The sequence below is a fragment of the Cheilinus undulatus genome, linkage group 13 (assembly GCF_018320785.1).
Source record: "Cheilinus undulatus linkage group 13, ASM1832078v1, whole genome shotgun sequence".
Classification (NCBI taxonomy): Eukaryota; Metazoa; Chordata; class Actinopteri; order Labriformes; family Labridae; genus Cheilinus; species Cheilinus undulatus.
Genome location: NC_054877.1, coordinates 21,087,531 through 21,110,154, shown reverse-complemented (window position 1 = coordinate 21,110,154; position 22,624 = coordinate 21,087,531). Strand labels below are relative to the sequence as shown.

The window sequence follows — 22,624 nt, the reverse complement described above, 5'->3', positions numbered from 1 at the left end:
AACGCCATTTTTCCTTAAGTAAAAGTACAGTTACTTTGGTCAGATGTGACCTAAAAAAAATTCTGCCCTATAATTCTACTCAAGTAAAGTAAAAGGTTTTTCATTTGAAGTTCACAAAAAGTACCAAGTAGCTACAGAGGAGCTGTACAGTAAAATATGATCTTTCGTTATTGGCAATTGAAACATGAGAATATGAATCTCACGCCATGTTATTCAGGTAGAGTTACATCTCTATTATATAAGTGAAATGCAACAGCTGTTTTGAGATGTGATGTGGAATAATTCTCTTGCTATGTGCTGCTGACCGTCAGGTGTCAAAGCCACATAACTGGCCAGTTCATGTCGTTGACAAAGCAAGAACTAGTGCTGGGCAGTTCATTTTAATTCAAATCACAATTTTAGCTTCCCACAATCATGAAAACAAGAAAGTTGTGATTGAACAACTACTGTACCACATGCAGTTTTGACAGTAAGATTTGTCATGTGATATGAGTTTCAGCATTTGTTGTTAATACTTTTTGGCCATAAAATGTTTTCTTTTTATTGATAAATTGTTATTATATATCATTTTTGATGTATTTATATTTTTTCACTAATTTATTTTCATGTATTGTTTTTCTTAAAGCCTTATTATAGTGGTTCCCAGCCTTTTTTTTTTGCCTTAGCCCCCCACTCATATTCATGAAAAGCTAAGCACTCCCAGGACCCACATGGAAAAATTTAACATCAATATTAAAGTCCCTGTAAAGTGATGAAAAAATCTGCATTTTAGGTTTGTTGTATAACAGGCCACTGTGTTATGAACCAGCAGGCCAAATTTCAATCATGAAAAATATCTCAGTTAATAAGATTAAGCTTCAAAAAGATGAAAAATGTGACCGTAATATCTGCTCTTGGGTGGTGTGGGCTTGTTGGTTGTATTAGCTGAAGCCACACCCACTCACAAGAAATGCTATCCTCTAAAATTTTAAAAATGCTTCTGATGAGAGTGCAGCTGTCTGGCTCTGTGCCAGAGCAGAGAGACAGGAGTTGGGGATTAAATTTACTGTTTTCTGGTAGAAATCTCTCTGTTGTGATACTTTAAATGACCTGTGGGCCAACGTGGCTGATAGACGTGTAAATTTTACCTCACAGTGAACAAAAACACAGCATGTAGCTGGCTGTTAACTTTCAGTGAAGCATCAGCTAACTACAGACTGTACTGAGATGAACTGCTCAGTTATTCAGTATTATTGTAGCCTTGGGAGGGGGGGGATTCCCCCACAAGTCTAGAGATGTCATGGACTCAGAATTTTTGCCCTGTCACACGTCACATGTAGATTTCAGTGTTCAACCTTACTGCAACATTATTGTTTTAAGACACAAAGTTTTGATTTCACTTTACAGGGACTTTAATAATTTCATTTTTTAAAATCCCAAAGAAAAGGCCTTGTTCTTGAAAAAAATCCATGTACATACGAGGGGTGTAATGAATTATCGATCTGGATTAATATATCAATTGTTTGAGCAATGATTCAGTCAAATCAATTGAAAGTATAATAATCGATTTCCTTCGCCATTTTTTCCCTTACGCTTTAATTTTGAAAGTCCCCCCACATGCTTGGATATGACAGTTTCCGCCCAGCCACGAGTCACAGTGCTGAATAAATACTGTGCATTTAAAACCGAAGACTGCAGCACTTTAAAGTGAAACACAAGCATTTGTTCACTTTGTTGACGTTTTTCATGTAAATGCCTTCAACATTTGGCAATAAAATTCTCAAAAAGTATCAATATTGTGTTTATTTCCTTTATGTGAAAAGTAACAGATTGTGGTAAATGGGTTCACGATATCGTCTGATATCGATCGCAGGCCTCTAAATCAAAGCGAATCGAAATCGAATCGTGGCAGACTTTGTGACATCAGCAAATACCGAATTGTTGTTCTGAGAATCAATATCGTATTGTATCATGATGAAACTGGTGATTTACACCCCTAGTACGGACAATTAATTATGTATCCAATCAAAATATGAAAATATATATATGTATTTTCACAACCTCAAAGTAGCAAAGCCCCACCTGAGATCTTTGGTGCCCTTTTAGGGAGGGGCCTGACCCCTGGTTGAGATCCAATGCCTTAATAGATTGCAGTTGCAGTTGCTATGTCAAGCTATGCAATCACATAATTGCATAAAAGACTGCAATTGTTTATCTATTTAGTAGTACTTGAAAGGTTTTAAAATACCTGCAGAGAGGCCTTTAAATTTGCAATAGTGCCACTATTCCCTTTGTAGAAGTACCTTTAAAAAAAGAAGAAAAAAGGAAACTCTCCCCTTTTTAATATAAGGTTATTTTGAGAACAATACTATGAAAATTAAAGGCTTTTTATACTGGTTTTTTGTGTTTTGAGTTGAGAAAATCTTTTTTTGTTTTACTCAGCTTTTGATGCTTTTTAAAGTGTAATAAGGTATAGTACTTCCCCAAAATATAATACCATCAAAGTAAAAATACTGATTTCAAAATATACTAAAAAAAAGGACAAGTACACAAAAAGAGACCCAGTAACAGTAATCTGAGTAAAAGCAATGACTAATTACTTTCTATCCCAGGTTGAGAAATGGGGGCTGTCACTGACCCTTTACTTTAACAGGCGCCACTATTGGCTGGGTGTAAAAATGCTGGAAATGCTCGTATGATTTCAACATTGTTTTGTAATTACATGCTATACTTCTTTCTTTGTAGGGAGAGCAAAAATGTGTGCAGCATACATATGATGAGTTTTTGCTCCAGTGTTTAATTGCCCAACAATTTGGATAACAGAGAAGTTGGAAAGCAGCGCTCATTCTCGCTTGCCAACTCCGAAGCCCTCTGATTGTTAGTTCTTCGTGCTGTTTTGTTCTTTTTTTTAATCAGTTTACTGCGGAAGTATGTCTCTGAGAGGGCAATGTTTTCAGTCACTTTTTTTTCTCTCTCTCAGCCTCAGGAGTTTGGCTTGTTGGAGCAGAGTTAAAGTCCCCAGGGAGAGCTCCTCTGGTGATGGGGGCACTGCCTCGACCTCACTCATGCCCGGTGTGGGTGGCATCCAACCAGGGAGACACACAACGCAGAGCGAGACTGAAGATGGTGATGCTTCTAGTGGACTCTCCCAGGACTCAGCCTTATTCTCAGGGTCATGCATTCCAGCAATCTCTGTAATTATAAGCAAGTAAGAAAAAAGTTGAATCTTCTGCCTTTCTCAAAATGAACGTGCCCCACTCCTCAAGGGAAACATTCACATCTCTGAGTTCTAGTAGTTGGATGGGTTTTAATGAGGCAAGTCAAGAGTGTGTGTACGTGTGTGCGTGGTTGGTGTACATGCATGTCTGTGTATCTGCCCTCCTCTAACGAGCGTAATTGACCGACTCTGCTTTTAAGCCTCCGTTTTTCACCATTTGCAAGAGTATTCTGCTAAATAGCCTTCAGTGATTATTATTTCTTCAGGAGACACTTCATTGGGATTAAAACTTTGTCTGAGTTTTAAAGTTCAGTTACTGCTTGTATTTTTTTTGGACAATGTGTTGTGAGTGCCAAATGGGCAGAGGGTGAGTGGGGCCACAGGTCAGCCAGAACTGCTGAAGGGTCCCACCACCCGAGGGTGAAGGATTCCACTGGGGAACCTCTCTCCCCACTGAGAGACAGAGTGAAATCTCTGATGCCACGGCACACACGCTTGCTGTGGCGTCTGGATGTCTAACTAAAAGCTATGGGTGGTAAAGAATCTCCACATAACTGCTCAGTTTTACTCCAAATACTGCGGTGAGCTGAGGTGATCAGAAAACAGACTGTGCCTTTAAGCGTTTGATAGGATTTCAAAGGCTTCTAGCGTGCAAGGAGCACTTTTGAAGGCCGACGCAATTAAAGAGCCGATTGAATCGTTTATGTGAATGACTTGATATGAAGATGCATCATGTGGGCTTACACAGAAAAATCAATCGCTGTATTTTGCAGTATCATGTTGGTACAAGCAGAGTAGAAATTTCCTGGCTGGTATTATTTTTTTAACACAAACTTGTCACGTTTTTTTATTTATGTTTGTTTGATTCCCCTTTCCCCCTAACGCTTAGAGGTGAGACTTGAAACAACAACATTTTTGTTGGTTTTCATTGTGCCTATTTGCTACCCCAAATTTATATTTGATTCTCCTTTCCATATTTATAAAGTCATCCCTGAGGGACGAGCTGTGTCAGACAGTTTTTCGGAGCAACACTCCTCACATGAGGTTTCCTCCACTTGAAGAGAAAAAAAAAAAAACAACAACTTCTGAGCCCGAGTGTACTGTAACACAGAGACTGAACTGTGTAAGCACTGAGCCAAGTCAAGCCTTTTCCCAGTTACTTTGTCACTAATGAAAGTAGCAAAGAGCCCTGGAGGACTGAAGAGCACTGTTTGTTTGTGTTTGAGAGAGCATCCGAGAGGTACAAGGGAGAGGGGGGGGAGGCAAGGTGGTAAAACTTTGGGAGAGCCGCCTGACAGAGCACCGAGACAGAGAGGGAGAACTTTGGAGCATTGTTAAGATTGAAGTTTTAAGGCAGCTGAGACCTCCTGACAGATACCAAGCACCTACAAATAGACGTTTCATATGTGCGTGTTTACCAACTTTACTGTAGTTTGCGAGGGCTTTGAATTTACCAAAGCGCATCACGTCAATCTGTGTCAGACTTTGTTTTATTGATCTTTTGCACACATCTTATGGTGGCGTGTGGGTGGGGAAATTACTTGAAACAGCAAAGGGCGCAGATGAAAATTACAGGGCACAAATTGAGCAAACAAAATGAAGCTTTGGCATCATATGTAGGTCATAACTTATTATGTTAATGTAGACAACTGATAATGGACAAAAGATGCAACATTACAAGGCCTCTTTAACAGAAGAAGCAGCCATATGTGTTTCTGTAGCGCTAAGCTTCCTTTTACATTAACATTACTGTATGAGAGGTGATTACTTTAGATGTCTGTAACACTATATGGCCTCATTATGAACTCCAAAGTAAAAGCTGGAAATACCCCATAGAATAAGAGCAGCCTTATTATGTTCTCACATCATTAAGTTTTATAGTAATAGTTAACTTTTATAGTGAATTTCCTTTAACAAAGTTAGATTCTACCACAGTAAAGGCTATCAAAGGTTGTTGTTAATTTTCTTCCTCTTCACCAGCACCTATGTGAGAGTTGCCCTATTGCCTGTTTCTCTCCTTCTCTAGGCGTGCAGCGAAAAGAAATCCTTGATTTCCACTTCTATTCGTGTCTGCGAATCACTCTAAATAGAAATGCATTGAAAGTGGGGAAAAAGCAGCTTGCGTGACTGTGATTTTTAGATGGGGCCCCTGGCAGAGGGCTACCTCCAGGCTGCCGAGGGGCAGAGAGCAGAGTGAGAAGCCCGCTGTAGGACTCCTCTCTGGATCTCATTTTCACATGGCAGGGGGAGTATGGGGGAGTGGACGTACACATGCAGGTGAGAGCGTAGGCCAGTGCACTATTGTGAAAGAAAGAAAAAGAGAGAGAGAGAACAGGAGAGGTGGTGCATTTCCATGATTGCAGACCCTCCAATTAAAAAACTCAGCCTAAAATTAGTTAAAGGGAAATTTTAGGGCTGCATTGTTACCTGGTTTGATTTGGGGAAAAAAGTCAATTAAAATAAAAACCCTTAAAAGAAGAGCCGTTCATGTTTGAACTATCCACAAATCACTCTTTTTTACTTAATCTGAGAGTTTATGTCTTCGTTAAAAAATGTACTGAAAAAAATGTTTAAAAACAAGAATGAAATCCATGTTAAAAATATGTCATGAAAAACTGTAAATGAAAGGGATCATCCCATATTTCTCTGCGTGCCTTTACATGTCATATATGTCAACATGCTGAAGAGAAAAATGTCTCTCTGCTTAACCGTTTCTACCAGAAGGGGGACCAGTCCGGCTGCCGTAGACGGAGAGTGGCCGACGGCGAGCTGAGGCAGAGGAGACGCCAGGGTGAGCAAGCCGACTTTGGGTTTAGAGTTCGACTCCGGATCCGGGGACCAGGCGATCCAGCATTCCGCATCTTGCCATGATCCCTCGGATTTTAATCATGCCTCTCTGTCTGTGTGTGAGTGCAGGCAGGCTGACAATGATTTCCTCAGTGATTACGTACAGAGCGAGTCCCTGCGGGGTAGGGGCCCCCTCTGGAGCCATCCTGATGGCTTTGGGGGCCTTGCTTCCATTTTCCATTATTATGTGGACTACCGGAGCGACAGCGCAGTCCAAGACCTTGCAGGTTTGTGATGAGGAGGGAGCTTCCATCTTCTCTCTGCTTCTTCATCCTCTTTTTAAGGGCAATTTAGACGTAGACTTAGATCAGATTCCGAACCTAATTCATGATTAGCTGACTGGAGTGAGAAAAGGAAGAGTCTAGAATAGTTTTGATGCAGTTAGGTGGATATGAAGTGAAAAGTGTATTTATCATTTTTTCCTCCTTTTTTGGTTTTGTTGCATTTTTTGCACTCTCACAGGAGACGTTTTGCTGATGTCTTTCTTACGCGGATGCATTTGATGATGAGAGGCGAAAAGCAAATATAGCGCTTTTATTTCTAAACGAACATCATGCCTGCACGCGTGTGTGTTTTCCCGGAGAATGGACGCGCAATGACGGGATTACTATATTCTCACACTTTTCCCGACACCCAGCTCAACTAAATCGAGTCGCCGATACAGATCGGGCTAATTGGATTTTACAACATCCACCTACTCATCATAAAATAACAGCAAACTCGTGTTTTGAGCGCGCGGCAAAAGGGGGCTAAGTTGCATCTTTCTGTAATGCTGAAAAGGCAGCCGCGAATTTGGGAAGGGAAATTTAGAGAGACTATACCTTTAGACTATCCCGTCTTACACAAATTAAACGACAGAAACTGAGCAACTTCAGCGGTTTTTTCTGTAGGATGTCGCGCCGCAAGCAAGCTAAACCAAGATCACTGAAAGGTAAGTGAGAAGCCTGTGTTTGCTTGCTCTCAGAACATTTTGATTTTAACGTCATGACAAGTCTAGACGAGCTTTAAGAGAACTTATCGCTCGCAGGAATGTAACTGTCTTCTCCTTTTTACGCATTTCCAAGTGCTCTTCCTGTTGTGCTGCGCATGAGATCGACTGCATTTATATACGTACTGTGGCATCGGGGAAAAGCTGGTCGGCTTCGGCTCCGACTGCATTGTAATGCTATAGTTAAAGTGCAGGGGCAGTGCATGGGCAATTTAGAGAGCAACAGTGCAGCGCGTCGCTGGCTTAACATCTGGATGTGTTAAAAGACGCTCCTGGTCGGAACTTAAGCCGTCTGATGGAATGGGGCGCAGAGTCACGTGACCCTCCCCCGTCTGTGAAACTAAGGAGGAAACATTTTATATGTTGTGGGGGGGAGGGAGGGCGGCTGAGGTGTCTGTGTGACTGCATGTTTGTGCACAAAATAGGAATTAGAGGTGAGGTTGACTGCTAATTGGACATGCACATTAAAAAGTTGTCAACATCTGGATCCATCAGTTATGTTGCTTAAAAGCTTGAAAACTACCAAAGTTGGGATGCACATTTCCACATGTGTAGGAGTGGTGTTTCTTTAATTTCTTGCTACTTTTTGCTCTTTATACACAGTTGGAGTATAGTAATCCGATCCTGTGTTTGTGTCTGTGCAAGAGGGTGAGCGAGGGCGAGGGAGTGAGAAATAGAGACAGAGCAACATGCTTGAACACACACAGACACACACACATATATATATTCACACTCTACTTTTCTCTGTAGCATTTTGGCGGGGGAGCCACTGAGGTTGAGCTCCAGTTCATCTGGCAGGCATTGTATTTTGCTCAGCAAATAATTGTCCACAATTTCACATTCCCAGCTTGTGGTCTGTGGACCCCCTTTTCTCCCTCTCTCCCCTTTTCCTTCTCGGAAGTCTTCATCTCAAAGGAAGATTACATGGTCTGCGGTAGTACATTCATGCAGCCACCATTTTAAATCAATACCCAGGAGAGAGGGGAAATATGAGTGCATGCACATCTTAAAATTGTCACAATCTGTTTCCAGACCGGTTCAGCTCTATTCATAGTAAACAGCTCTATACATAGATTTTCTATTTCCTCACACTGACATGGGTTGTTTTATTGTGTTAGCACATGTGACATTTGCTACTCCTAAAAGACACATCACTTACATTTAACTGTCTTCTGCCTGCATGCCACAAGTGTCAGTGTGTGTATGTGTGTGCATTCAGAGGAACATCTGTCAAGATTTGTGTATATCTATGCGTGTGAGAGAGCAGTGCTAGAGAGGAACAAATCAGTATGCAAATGAAGCCAGAGTGATGACATTGTTTGTTTTGTTATTGTCACCTAAATTTAAATTGGAAAAATGTGCCGCACAAAACAACCCCGACTTGTATGTCTTCATCCCGGCTGCTCAAGCAGAGAACAAATGCAGATACGTCATCGATATTTCCCTGTTTTGGATGTGACCCAAAGAAGGCCAGGCAGATGTTATTTATTGTTCTTTGTCTATCTGCTTCCTAGGGGACACTTATACAGATGTGCACAAAACTTTCCTTTTCATTTCTTAAAACAGTTGCTTGACACTGTTTTTAGGGAATTGCTTTTTATTTGCAGACTTTAGCGGGTGTTAACACAAGAGTTGCATGTCTAAATTTGTGTCTTCATGTTCATGTGTGGGGAGCGTGTGTCTGCATGTGCTGTAAGCGGCTGCAGAGTTTAGGTTTCACTTTTTATAGATTGTCTTCTGCTGACTTTAGGCAGTGGTCAATGTGGACGGCGCTTTTTTTTGTACAGAAAGAACACTTTGTTCTGCAGAAGGAAAAATAAACAGAGGTGCCGATGGAACATGGAGGGAAGGCAGAGTGGGCATCATGTGTGGCATTTCTAGAGGCTGCTTTAGGTACATGGAGTACATGTAGAAGAGAGGAGAAAATAATGCTGTGACAGTTGGTACTTTTTTTTTCCCTGGTGTACCCCCCCCTCCAACACACACACCCACTTCCTCAGTATTGGCTGCTTGTGGGAGTCAGAGGTTATGTTTTTGGTCCCATCGAGGAAAAGGGCAACATTACAAGTCCCGTTTCAATTAAGTCTGAGAGACAGATCCGGCTACGTTATTGCTTGGGGGAATAAATGGCACAGGACGAGACCATACATCATTCGCTTATATGCAAACACTTCACCCTAGCCACTGACATTTACTCAATCCGTAGCCTTCTACATTTCTCAACTGTGGGCACATTGTAATTTTGTTTTGATGTGCAGAGGCTTTGGGTCAGCACATTGCCTGAGTCAGTCCTGAGCAGTGAGGAAGGAGGATCTCACTCCAAATCCTGCATGTAGCGTGTGATGAGTGCCACGTTGCCTGTCCTACAGCACTTCCTGAATAATGTGAAGCAGGCTAGATATTTTCATACGGAGCACAAATGACACTCTCAGGCCAACAGAACTGGTGTGTTTATTGGCTGAGGAGGAACTTTCCAAGTCCATCATCAGCATATATAAATATATTTTCTGGGCCATTTACTTTAAGTACAGTGGTTGTCATGAAATCAGCGCTGTGTCGTGTACACCTTTAAATATTTGATGTTTTTTCAGGAGCAGGAATTTGCGGCCATATGAGCGAACTCATGGTTTTACTCTCAAGGAAATGTTTCTTTTTTCCCAAGCTAGATACAACATGTTATGGTGCAAAGGCACATTAGAAATGAAGCTAATATGAAAGTCTGGTTTTAAATGGAATGACACAGAAGCTGTAAAACTTATGCAGAAATTTTAAATAATCTTAAAGAATGACAGTTAATTGAGGTTTTTCTTTTTCTTTTATGATAGAGATAAAAATTTGACGTATGCATCATGACCACTGATCAATAACCACTCCTCTACTCAAGCCCAGGCCTGTAGCTCTAAAAAAAGTGTGACAGCACCTTTGAGCTTATTTTTCTATCAGATATAATCTTCCCAGAAACTCACCCGACTCCTTTTTTAATTACACATTGTCTTCATTAAGTACAATGTTAGATGAAATTAAGGCCTTGTCTTAATTTGAACAATTAAAAAGCAGAAACATACTCAATCCTGCTCTATTTTTTCCTCCCCTGTTAAATCGTCTATTAACAGTTACATCATTCTTAGTTTTATAGGAAGCTGCAGTATTCCAGTCTGCTCACAATTAATGATCTATGGCATAACACCCATTAACACTTTTCTAATGTGACACAAAAATATGGTTAGTATTATCATTAAGGAAATTATGATGGAGCCGTGGAAAAATCCCATTAGCACGGCTGTCAGTGCTTTTGACATGCGGCTCTGCGTGTTGGACGGGGGTGTCGCGGGAGCTGGCCGATATCTCTTCTTATTCCATGGCATGTGTCTCTCTTGTTGTCATGGATTGTCTGCCACATGGAGAAAGAGTTCTGAATCAGAGACAATGATTGATTTCTACCGCTGCTGCAAATGAAATGATAAACGCTTGGCTTATTTATCTCCAGCTCATTTTCCTGCATGATAAGCAGTCCTATTTTATAAGGCTAAATATGCAATATTTCCATAATAGGATTATTGATTCATGACATTTTTTAATGCTACAAGTGGAGCTCTTCTTTTTCTTGAGAAGTGCTCATTTGATTTTTCAGTGCATGGTAGTATATGAAGGATTACAAATATTATGCAACGTGATTAATGTGCTCCTCTATTGCAAATTATTTATGACACTAATCACCAGTTCAAATAATGCTCATTAAGAAAGTTATTCATGTGCAGTGTGTGTCCTCCTCCCTCCCTCCCCGGCCCTAATTGAGGAGGGTTGACCTCTTGACCCGAGCTAAATTGAGTTGTAGTCCCTGTGGCGAGCGTCTCCTTCCCGGTCAGTCAGGGCGGATTACACAGCCATTGTGTTCGGCACTGTATCGTCCAAACTGGCTGTAACCAAGCAGATGAGTCACGCATATCTAGGAACACACTCAAGGCTTTTTATATGCCGGAGAACTGCTGCACACACACAAATACGTGGCAACCCCCAAATAAAAGCACAAAAATGTACAGTAGTCCTACAAATGTACACTGTATTCTCTTCCTCTGCAGGAATCCATTTGATAGATTAGGACAAGTCCAAGCTGCTGAGAGTTTGTCATGTTTTGCTTATTCATGTACAGGGATGTGATATATCATGGACTGTACATGTGGTGATCAATCTGTTCTTTTTATTAAACTCTTCATTTTGTTGTTGCTTTTCTCCGCTCTCTTTAGAAAATTAATTCACCCCTAAAAAGGAAAATGTGCCGTCTCGGGGATTGTCACTCTCAATATAATGACAGTAACTCTGTGTTCATTTTTTTGTGTGTGTGGCCGGTGTGTTAATTAGTGGCCTTTAATGCTGTGCCACTTGTTGTGGGATTATGTTTTTTCCTGCTCTGCGTTTTGAAAATCAAAGGAGCAGCGCTGAAATGGTCCCATGTGTGTTTGGTATTGTATCAACAGAACCTCGCAGCATGATTACAGTTTGTCACTGACTGACTGATACACTGTACCTTGTCAAACATTAATTAACTGATAGCAGTGTTTTATTCACTCGAAGTTACAGTCATTATGAGGTGATCATGCGCTCGAGAGTGTATTAATTAAAACCGTCCAGTTATTTGTGTTTGCACTGTGTGCTGACGGTTGATCAAACGTCCAGCTAGCGTGAAACATCACTGGAGTTTGCCTTTACTTGACGGCTCAGCCTCTGTAATCACTCCTGGCCAGCTATTAATTATCCAGGAGACAGGTGCAAATGAGAAAAGAATTTGCACAGTGATGGAAGTTGTTTACTTAAATGACAAAACTTTTAATAAGTTCACAGTGGTGACAAATCATTGCAAACGGCAGTAATGTTTAAGTTCTTATGGCATTGTGAAATAGAATTTTCTGCCTGAACTGCCTCATCTCACCAACAGGGACGGTAATCAAAACAAAAACTCAGGCTCCCGCCACCAATCTCTGATAGAACCATGGGGGATTTATTAGGACCCCCTATCCCTGGCCCATTTAAATGATCCTAGATGCAAGGCGCTCCACAGTGCTGGAGAAACTCATTAAACTCTCAGGGCGTCAGTCACTAAGGCCTCCTTTAACAGGACAAGGTTTCAGTGTTGGCTGATGCAGCCCTCTTTGGCGGCTCACAGGGATCTACCTACATGGTGTCCAACTATGTCTATTCCATCACTTTTAATTGATTTTGTTAATTAATTGCCTGGCACATGACTGTTTGTTTACTATAATTTTTGTGTGCTTGAATAGTAACCCAGGGAAATATTTCTGATCAGAGACATTCTCTTACGTATTTGAGTGAAAAGTGGCATTTCTTTGCCTTTTCAAGGAAAGCTTTTCTTCCTTGGGAATTTAGTTTTGGCTGGACAAGGCCCGACAGCAAAACATACTTGCACCATCGTTTGCCATCTTCATGAAGAAAAAAAAAAAAAAACAGCTCGACACTTTCCTCTTCATTTTTCACTGAGGTTTGACACCCTGCTTGACACTGACTCATGCTCCCCTGAGGAAAAGGCTTCTGCCACCATAGGATCCTGCCTTAATTATGCAAAGTACAGGATATTTTGTGCGATTTTAAAAGTGCGCCAGTTTCTGCTTTGGCAGTCACTGCCACACTCCCCTACTGGGAGGTCCTGTCAGACTCCCCTCCTTTCTTTTTGCCCAGGAAAATGAAAGGCTAGAAAGAAAAGACATAATGGAGAATGCATTTCAACTGCAGGGGTGGAACGCAGAGGCGTAAGAAGTCCTCAGTGAGACCCTCATTTTACATGGAACAGGTGGGAGACTCTTTTGTTCTCTTCCCGCTGTTAAAATCCATTTCATTTCTTGTACTTGACATGCCACAAGGAACTCTCACCAGCTCTTAAAAGGCTCCAATGTAAAAGGTTCCTGCCTTTTTACTAAACAGAAGTTGTGTTTTCCAAGGCCAAGCTGTTGTCAAAAAGTCAAAAGTGGTTTAGTTGCCATGCGCCTAATGAGTGCCGATCAAGCCGTCACTATTTTGTCAGCCATCCAGTTTGAAAGCAAAAGCACCCGGTAGCTGCTTTAACTGTTAGGACACGTATCGTGAATATTTATCTTATACGTTTATATTTCCTTTGCATTGAAGTTTGGATCACTGTCAACTTCAGTGAACTCTGGAATCTACAAGTCGTCTCTTTGATACCTGTCTAATTTAGCTATTCCAGACACTACACAACCTTTTTACTAATGCAGTCATCAAGGTGTTTTTACTTGGTCACTGTTGATGTTGGGAGGATGTTTCATGGGAGACCTTCATAATTCATCAAGTCATTACCCAGTCCAATATGTTATTTACGTGGGTGGCTGTTTGCCTTGTTGCCAAACCTCATACATATGAAAGGCTTGTGTGGATTCCCAAACCACAGGTTGTGCTGTCGAAAGCTGTTGAAATCTCTTGGAGTTTCCATACAGAAAATCTCAATAGTAAATAATAAAAAAGAAGGAAATCTCAATGTGTCTAACTTGTTTTTCCACCGTTAACTGTTTCTTTCCCTCTTTTTCTCTCCCCCTTCTCTCTTTCTGGCAGTAGAAGACAATGTGACAGAGGACCAGCACAGTCCTGGGCAGACTGCCATTCCAAGCGGTAATGCTCCATTTCATATTTCATCATTTTCGGCTGGAAAGTGGATCATGTATCTGTGTGTGTGTCTGAAAAATCTTTGTTCACTTCAGAGCAATATAAAGTATGTATTTCCTGTTTTTTGAGGTTTCACGTTGTATTCTGCATGGTTGCATTTGTTTTCACGAGTCAGGCAGAGCCATGTTGGTCTTTTTCATTGTTTGTGTGTATGTGTGCATGCATACACACAGGTGCGCTTCAAGCCGTCCTTGTGTTTCTGTGTGTTCCAGCTTTTTTCCCACTCTTTGTTTCCCGACCCTCTGTATGATGTAGAATAGAGCTACCCAGATGAATGTGTCCTGTCTTAGCGCGTGCCATTCACAGTGGCCCTCCAGGAACAGAGCAGTAATTCAGGTCAGGCTAGCAGAGAGCCCCCTATGAATGAAGCCTGCTCCTGATGCACCACACTGTATATTTTCATTTCATTTGTCTCTGGTAAAGGTTAAGTCTCAGGCGTGGTTATTTTAAACCCGATATGGATGGTTTTGCCCAGCAGGCTGGGGACCATGGGTCTCCAAGACTGCCATATTAGTCCAGCATTTACCCATGCCTTTCTGAGTGCTCCTGTGTAAAATACAAACCTGCATGGATATATCTGGCTTTTTCAGCAGCTTGCCTTGTGAATCATTGTGATTGGTGGTTTTGACTTAATTTATGATCCCTTTAAAAACCACCGAAGAGGGGGTAACTCACTACATGACGCATCACCAATGATAAGAATGTAAAATGCCCCTTTAAGGGCAAGGTGCAGTAGCAGTAAATTCTTTCACAGCAATTTTGGGCAGGTTTGATCAGTTATTATGCCTCATCCTTAAGCTTTTTTCTTCACTGTCCTTTTCTTTTTTATTATTAATTTATTTTTACATTACTCCGATTCATGTCATAAGCTCCACTGTGAGGTTATCAACATTTTCAATACTTTAATACTTTTTGATACTGGGGTGCATGATACTGTCATCATAATATCAGTATTAGAAGATAGTAGTTTAAAACAGAAGTGGAAAAGTACCAAACTATCATACTCTAGTAAAAGTCAATTTACTTTGGTTAAAATTTACTTAAGTAGAAGTAAAAGTGCTAGTCTATAAATCTACTCCAGTAAAAGTTAAAAGTAGGTCATTTAAAGTTTATTCAAAGTACTGAGTAGCTACCTTTGATACCTAAGGGGATTTCACAGTTTAATATGACCTTTCCTTAATGTGCGGTAACCTGGATCTTGAATGGGGTTGTTATATTTGTTATCGTCAGACGTAAACATTTTTGCTGATAATTTCAGCATAAATCTCGCCAAATGACCATGACATTTTTGATATATTCGTTGTTTTATGGAAGGCATCTGGTGCCCCCCAACGGGGTCCTGACCCCCAGGTAGAGATCCACTGGCCTAGTGCTCTAGAGACCCACCATTAGCCTTAAACATTTCGAATGGAGCCCCAAAAGTAAAACAACTACCAGACTGTCTACTTCTGTACTACTCCCTCAGTTCTGCTTGACTCAGCCTCTCTTTACACTGGAGACACTTGTCCTTTTTCAGTAAAAAAAGGTGTGTTTATGTATCATAATGGCTAAAATCAGTTTGAAAACATTTTTTTAATGATAATGAACAATTGTATCACAAGTGCAAAAGCCTTAACAAAATGACATCTATTTTACAAGCTTGGTGCTTAGGAGAGGAATTGATCCTTAAAGAATTCAGGCAAGCTCTTTCTATTTTTTTTTGCCATGGTATCTCAGAAGAATCACTATGGTTTGATTATTACTAGTATTGTAACGAAGAGTTTTGGCACGCCTACACCTTCTTGACAAGTCATGAAGTAGTGTAGTGATAAGACATGGGCAGTGAAATCTGTTTAGAGCACTGTATTTTTAATTGAAATATTGATATTTTGCATTTCATAATTTAGGGGTGTCCAACATTAATGGCAAAAAGGTATCTGAAGACTTGGCTTATAATGTAAATGATTAGTTTCAGCATATATATAAAAACTAGGGCTATCAAGAGATTAAAATTTTGATCACAATCAATCCCAGAAATTCTTTACATAATCACAAAGAATTGCAACTGTAATTGTGTTTCCACTCTTTTGCAGTCAAAACTATTTTTGTATCACATTTTTCTACAGCCTTAAGCTAAGGGTAACTGCCTTCCTGTTTGAACACAGACCTGCTTTTATAGGCAGATTAGATTTTAACATGAGTTTTACCACAGAGAGGAACAGTAAGACGGTAAATGTTTGTTAGCACAAAGTGCAGATGACTTTGACTAGTCCACTGAGCTGTCTGTGAGTTTTATTTTAAGGGAAATGAGACATTAAGGAGTATTGTTGGACTTTTTAACACTGTGGATTTTGGGAGACGCTGCCATGGCTTTACCAAAGTATGTTGAAAGAGACAGTAAAGCATGAGATTAATCGTGATTTAAAAATATTGTGCCCTTACTGTGGACCTTTATTAATCTTAACAGCCCTAATGAAAACTTTTGCCAATATTTACAACCAATATATTGACTTCAAAAGCCTTCCTGTATCAGCTATAAATGTCTGCTATATGTACAAATAAACTGGTGCAAAACCAACAGGCGTACATCAGCCTAAGTTTGTTTCTTTGTTTATACTTAAACTTGAATTTGCGCAATAAAATCTGAAGTTTTAGGTCTTTGGTGCATAAATATGTGTCAATATCTGTAACAGCTCAAATGAATTTTGAAATGTCCGCATAACGGATATCGGTAAAAATCCAGTATTGCACATCCATATTATAAATGTATTACACAACATAGACACCCCACTATAATGACTCATCTTTATTTCGTCCCACCCTTCATGTATAGCAAGTTTTTAGATGTAGAATAGTTTCTGACTGATCCTGCATTGTGTAACTGATCAAATGTGCCTGTAAATATGTTTTGCATTTTCATCCTCCTCAGAAAATGCAGAGCAGTACATAACTACCACTGTGTTCATGTGCATCGATAGGTATTGGTGGGTGGTTTTGGAGAAAGAAACTGCCTTCTTAGCCCCTCTAACCCCAGCTCAAGGGGATGAAGGACTGGGCATAAAAGGCAGACTCGCCTCAGAGACCTCCTGTCATCCAGAGCCAAAGTAGAGCTAATGAGTGTGCCTGATTACAACGACCCCCTCAGACACACGAATCTCCCCTTTTCCTCCCCGTCCCTCCACCACCACCTTCCATCTCCTGAGTGAGGGGGAGACAGCCGCCACATGATCGATGTCTGCCTGTGGAGAAATCAGGAGGGCGCACAAATTAATTTCTCACTTTCCTCATTTGACTTCGTCTGACTGATTTATTTTTTAACCCCCTCTCAGGATGCAACTCAACGAATGGTCAATGAGGAAAGCAATGTTTATGGCAGTGAACTTTCAGACGCTGGCAGTTTTCTCTTTCTATTTGCCAATTTGTCAATTTCAGCTTCTTAAACGTTTCCCTCTGTAGCAGTACTTCAGCATCGCTGTTAAACTACTGCCCAAACAAGCTCTTTTTACCGTCAAATTGAAAAGCAGTGGAGAAAAGCTCACCTGCTTTTCTCGCACTTTGACAGACGTGGCCACAATAGCCATTAGACTCCTGACAAGCTAAGGGCTTAATCAGACATGGTGTCAAGATCAGCCTCATAAGTAGACCCCCAGTTGTGCTCTTCTGTGACTCTGCAAGCGTTCTGCGCGCCCTGCATCCTGTTTCACATTCATGTTTGATATGTGGCAAAGCCAAAGGAGAAATGCTAACAAAAGAGGCCCTCTAAAAGACAGACAGTATTATGCATAGTACAGAGGGGCAGGAACAGTATGATATCTGAGATTTAATGAGGCAGTATGCTTTTTTACACAGAGAGCGTCGAGCAGGCTTAAGATCTGCAGCTTGGCTTTACCACTGCGCTGCCTGTGTGTAATTATAACCACATGCTCCATGCTTTTTCTTCTCTCTTATATATACATCCCTTTTTTCCCCTCTCTTTTCTTTTTTTTTTTTTTTGCTCTCGGCTATGTCAGATCGAGGCCGTTTTTTTGGAAGAGATTGTCAGCTATGTCAGTGTGGAGTGGACTGAGGAAAAATAGAAGTGTTCCAGAGATCTGAGAGGGCGTCTGGGTGGCAAGGTGCCGTATCATAAAGAAGAGTAGCGCAGCGTAGTGGTGCGGTGTCTGAGACTCGGGCTCTGGCTGAGGTTGAGGCTGCCCACGGATCAATGTACTGCAGGGCTCAGTACAGCAGGAAGAGGAAAAGGACTCTTTCACTCCACCACTTCAGAAAATCATATTCTCTATTATTCATTTCCTTTGATGTTTTACTGCACTAATGGCATAGCAAGGCGCTCCGTTCAATATTATCACTCCCTGTGAGAGAGCGAGTGAGACAGGGTGAAAAACAGAAAGAGGGAACATTTGGTATGTTCAAATGTTGTTCCTCATTCAGCTGCTTTGATTCACATTCTTCTGTGTTTTCTGTGATGCAGAGGTTTAATGGTGGATGATACTACCTGTGATTGCACTTCATGTGTTTGTTATTCTCTTCCTGTAATTGCTTGGCACCCTTTCTTTGTCTGTGTTACTTTATCATTGCATGCATCATAAAATTTTCATAAATATTCTACATGTTATTTGTAACAAATAACAAGGTGAGAACATTTTTTGTCAGCGCGTCCCTTTGAGCTTGTGAAGCATTTAGCGAAAGAAAAACAGCTTTTGACAAGTATCTTTTCTAATCTACTTTCAAATTTCACTGAATGATGCATCAAAATATTAAGCAGCAATTAGTTCTTATTATGAATCTCGGGGACTTGAACAGATAAAACAAATGACATGCACAGACCATATGAACACAGATTCCCCCTCCCCTTCGTATGAATTCTTGACGATCGTTAACAATCTGGCAAGTGTCAAACTCACAGGCTCGTCGGTGGATCACACACTCTTTAATGATGGGGGATCAGTGGATGTGACGGTCTAAGTGGAGAGCCCCAAATCCCAGCCACACAGAGGAGGATACACTTGGAGGCACATGTGGCATTAGAATGTAGTGTGACCTATATATGGCGGGTGCTCTGCAAAAAAAAAAAAAAAAAGTTTTAGATTTTTAAATAATGAGGTGCCAGCAACCGTGTGAAGGTTATTCAATCTTAATGTCCTCCTATTTCTGACAGCCTCCCTCACTCTGATAAAGGAGCACACTCACCTTTGATCAGGCCTGCCAACATGTGTCGACAGAAGCTGCTCGCTGGTTAAAATAAATTCTTAATTCCAACTTGGGGGTGGGCGGTTTCAGGGCGGGTTTGCCAGGGAGGGGGCATCATTGGATCAGGATCTCTGGGAAATTATGGGGAAATGAGGAGATGGGTGAGCGGGTAATGATGTTTTTCAAAACCAAGGCCTTTCACTGCACAAAGGAAGACTGATTGAGCTAGTATAATGTATCTAAAAGCAATGAGGAACATAGCCCCTATATTTGGGTGTATATCAGTTTAAAACACTGACATCCTTCACATTTTGCTTTTCAAAAATCCTTTTGTAGCCACAACAACTTTCTGGCATCTCCTGGCATTATATAAAGGATTTTTTAAAGTGAATTTCATGAAGGCAGGGTTCAAGCTTGGATTTACTTTTTTTAGTAAGGTTGTCAGAAATGTTGCTGCTTTGCTTCAGCTTATTTCGATTGCACATATCTTAAACCAGAGTTATTTTAATGGTTGATAGTATTTAAAACACTGAAGCTTTTTAAAAAGTACAATTCTAGTCACATTCAACCAAACGCTGCCCAGAGTAAAATAGTCTGTCTGAATTTCATAGATGTTGGCAATATTTTGATAATGAATCATTTCCATTGCGACTGTGCAATTTCAACACTGTTCAGGAATTTGCCTGAGTCAGTTTAGAACTCTGACATCCTTCACATGTTGCTTTTCCCTTTGTAGGCCCAACAGCTTTCTGGCATCTCTGTTTACTGCTGTAGGCATTATATACAGGATTTCTTTAAGTAGAAGGCAATTTTATGAAGGCAGGGTTCAAGTTGGGGTTCACATTTTAGCAAGGTTGTCAAAAATGTTCCTTCTTACTTCAGTTTATTTTGATTTCACATGTTTTAAACAGGTTGAGTCTCTGTTATTTTAATAGTTGATAGTATTTAAAACACTGAAGCTTTAAAAGAATTAAAATTTCATTCACAATCAACCAAAAGCTGCCCAGGGTGAAAGGGTTAAACCAGTCTTAATTGTACAAATATATTTGCAATAGTTTGCTGATGAGTCATTGCCAATGTGATTGTGCAATTTTGTGCACAATTCTGTGCAGGCATTTACCTGCAGTTTTCTGCTATTAAAACAAAATTTTACCCAGTATTGAGTGCCTCCAACCTAGGACTTTTGTATTTGTTGTTTTTGTATTAAAAGAGGTTTCAATTAGGGAAGCACGATAATTATCAGTACCGTTAAATTATAAAATTCTGTCAATCCGATATTAAAATGTTAGTGTATGAAATCCACCAATAATGGAGGTTTTTGTCTCTCACGAGACTACAGCTACAAAAACAGTAGGTGGCGTTGTGGTAGGTGGCCCATCATTAAGCCCCGGAGAAGAAGTGTGTCTGCTGCACTGAGACCACAATGCAGAGTAAACACTTGACTAGTGCCTCAGAGGAGGATAACACAACAATGTTTATGAAATATGCGCTGCAATGATCCCACAACAGTTTTAGTTGTTTTAACACAACAGATCTTAAAAGTCACTTGAGAGTCCTCATCCGAATGACAGACTATTAACAGAATACGAAGCGGTAGTAGCTGCTAGCATTAGCTGCTAGCATGAGCCATTTAGGATGTTCTTTGTTTGGTACAGAGATGTACTAGTTCAAGTAAAAAAATGAACAGATAAGAGTTGTTAAGTCAGAACTGTTATTTCTTGTTGATATAAACATGAGTGATGTCACTTATTAATAAACTTAAAACAAAAAAGTAAGGTAATTTCTGTTTGGTACATTGTTTCTTTGTTGTAACAATGCTTCTTGATACTAAATCTTATACTGTTGGAAAACCTGTTTATTACCCTTTTAAATGATGCCACATTTGTAAGGATCATGCATTTGTGGGATGAGCAGCAGAGCTGAGTATGTGGGTTGCGCCCATGAAAAATGTGCCAGATCTTCTTTGCCAATGCTAAACAGCTTATTTTGCTATTGCTATTGACTCTTGTTTTGAGCGTCTGGTACCCCCAGGTGCTGCCAATCAGGTGCCTGATTGGCAGCACCTGTGAGCATGGGCCCTGCTACAGTGGTCAGTAGATGTCTGCTTCAAGAATCGGCATGCCACGTTTGACTGATCTGGATAGGGCCCGTTGGTTGGGCAACTGCAAGCTGGTGTTCCGCAAAACCAAGTTGTGGCATTGTTTGGCGTGAACCCTAGTACCATCTCCAAACTGAAGGCCATGTAACGGGGAATGTCAGAGACAGGCCGCAAAGTGGGTGTCCCAAGAAGACAGCACCCCAAGAATACTGTTTTCTCACCCTGTCAGCAAGGACTCTATCCTACAAGATGACAACACTCGCCCCCACAGAGTGGGGTTTATCAGAGACTACCTCTAGAATTTGGGAGTGGAGAGGATGGAATGGCCTGCCAGCAGTCCTGACCTTAACCCCATTGAATACTTGTGGGATCAGCTTGCGCATGCTGTTTGTGCCAGAGTGACCAGCACAACCACGTTGGCTGACTTTCAACAAATGCTGGTTGAAGAATGGGATGCCATCCCACAGCAGTGTGTGACCAGGCTGGTGACCAGCATGAGGAAGTGCCAGGCTGTTGTCGCTGTGTATGGTGCTTCCACATGCTACTGAGGGTCCTGTTTGTTCAATGAATAAATTGTTAAATTGTCAGGATGTCTTGTTTCTTCAAACTTCAATCATCCAATCCACCAAACACCAAACAAGAGTCAATGGCAGAATCAGCTGTTTGGCATTGGCAGAGAAGATTTGGCACATTTTTCATGGGCGCAACCCACATACTCAGCTCTGCTGCTCATCCCACAAATGCATGATCCTTACAAATGTGGCATCATTTAAAAGGGAAATAAACAGGCTTTCCAGCGGTATAAGATTTATTACCAAGAAGCATTGTTACAACAAAGAAACAATGTACCAAACACAAATTGCCTTACTTTTTGTTTTAAGTTCAGGTTATACATTTTTCTGCTCTCTATATAAACCTCTCTTATCTCTAGATGTGCACGTATACAGAAAAAAACTTCTTTCTAAAATCAACAATTTAAGACAAATAATCAGTACTACTAGGTTATCTGCCATCAGGAGTAGGAAATTATTGGTATCGGTTAAAAAATACTTATCATGCATCATTAGTTTCAACATTGCCTGACTTTTGCAAGTATGATATCTAAATTTAGAATTATTGTATTGTGACAACCCCTCTTTTCAGGACAAATATCTCTTCATTTACTTTACAGTTTGGCCAAAGTCCTCTTTTTACGCCTCATTTTTCCCATTTAATATTCCTGACCGTTGTTGCCCTCCCTCCTTTCCCCATGGTCAGCGTCTCCACCTGTCTCAGCATGTGGGCCAGACAGTGGGGGGAGACTCCCCTGCTAGGGACCATGGGTCCCTGGTGGGGCTAATGGAGCAGAGAAGAGAATATCAATTAAAAGGTTATAAATATTTAAGAGCAGAAATATTCAATAATATAAGGGTGGGGGGCCAGGGGACTCTTTAAGTCCCAAGATGAAAAGTTGTGGTATGATAAATGTCACAAGGCACCACAAGAGACAAAGACTATGTGTGATGGATGGAGTGGGATGCAGACAGATATTACATACCCCTAAAGATGTCAGTCACCCACTTCATTGGTACAGTATTAATGTGCTTCTAATACCATTACAATTAGAAGTTCACCTCTAAAAATCATTATGATATTCCTC

General features: G+C 40.7%; 1 protein-coding gene and 1 long non-coding RNA gene across 6 annotated transcripts in view; one reads left to right on the top strand and one right to left on the bottom strand.

Annotated features, from left to right (window-relative positions):
* Window positions 1–3,037: 3,037 nt before the first annotated feature.
* On the bottom strand, window positions 3,038–20,627 carry LOC121519860. The gene is made up of 3 exons (XR_005992750.1): window positions 18,888–20,627; window positions 18,602–18,756; window positions 3,038–3,171 (listed from the first exon to the last, which is right to left on the bottom strand). It is a non-coding gene; the product is annotated as an uncharacterized LOC121519860 (long non-coding RNA).
* Window positions 6,174–22,624, top strand: part of LOC121519859 (zinc finger protein 521-like) — a 126,641-nt gene continuing 110,190 nt past the window's right edge. For 2 of the 5 annotated variants that reach the window (XM_041802947.1, XM_041802946.1), the window contains exons 1-2: window positions 6,278–6,974; window positions 13,608–13,664. In XM_041802947.1, the coding sequence (XP_041658881.1) occupies window positions 6,935–6,974; window positions 13,608–13,664 (97 nt within the window). In that variant the 5' untranslated portion in view covers window positions 6,278–6,934. The other 3 variants (XM_041802945.1, XM_041802944.1, XM_041802948.1) reach the window with 3 other exon arrangements.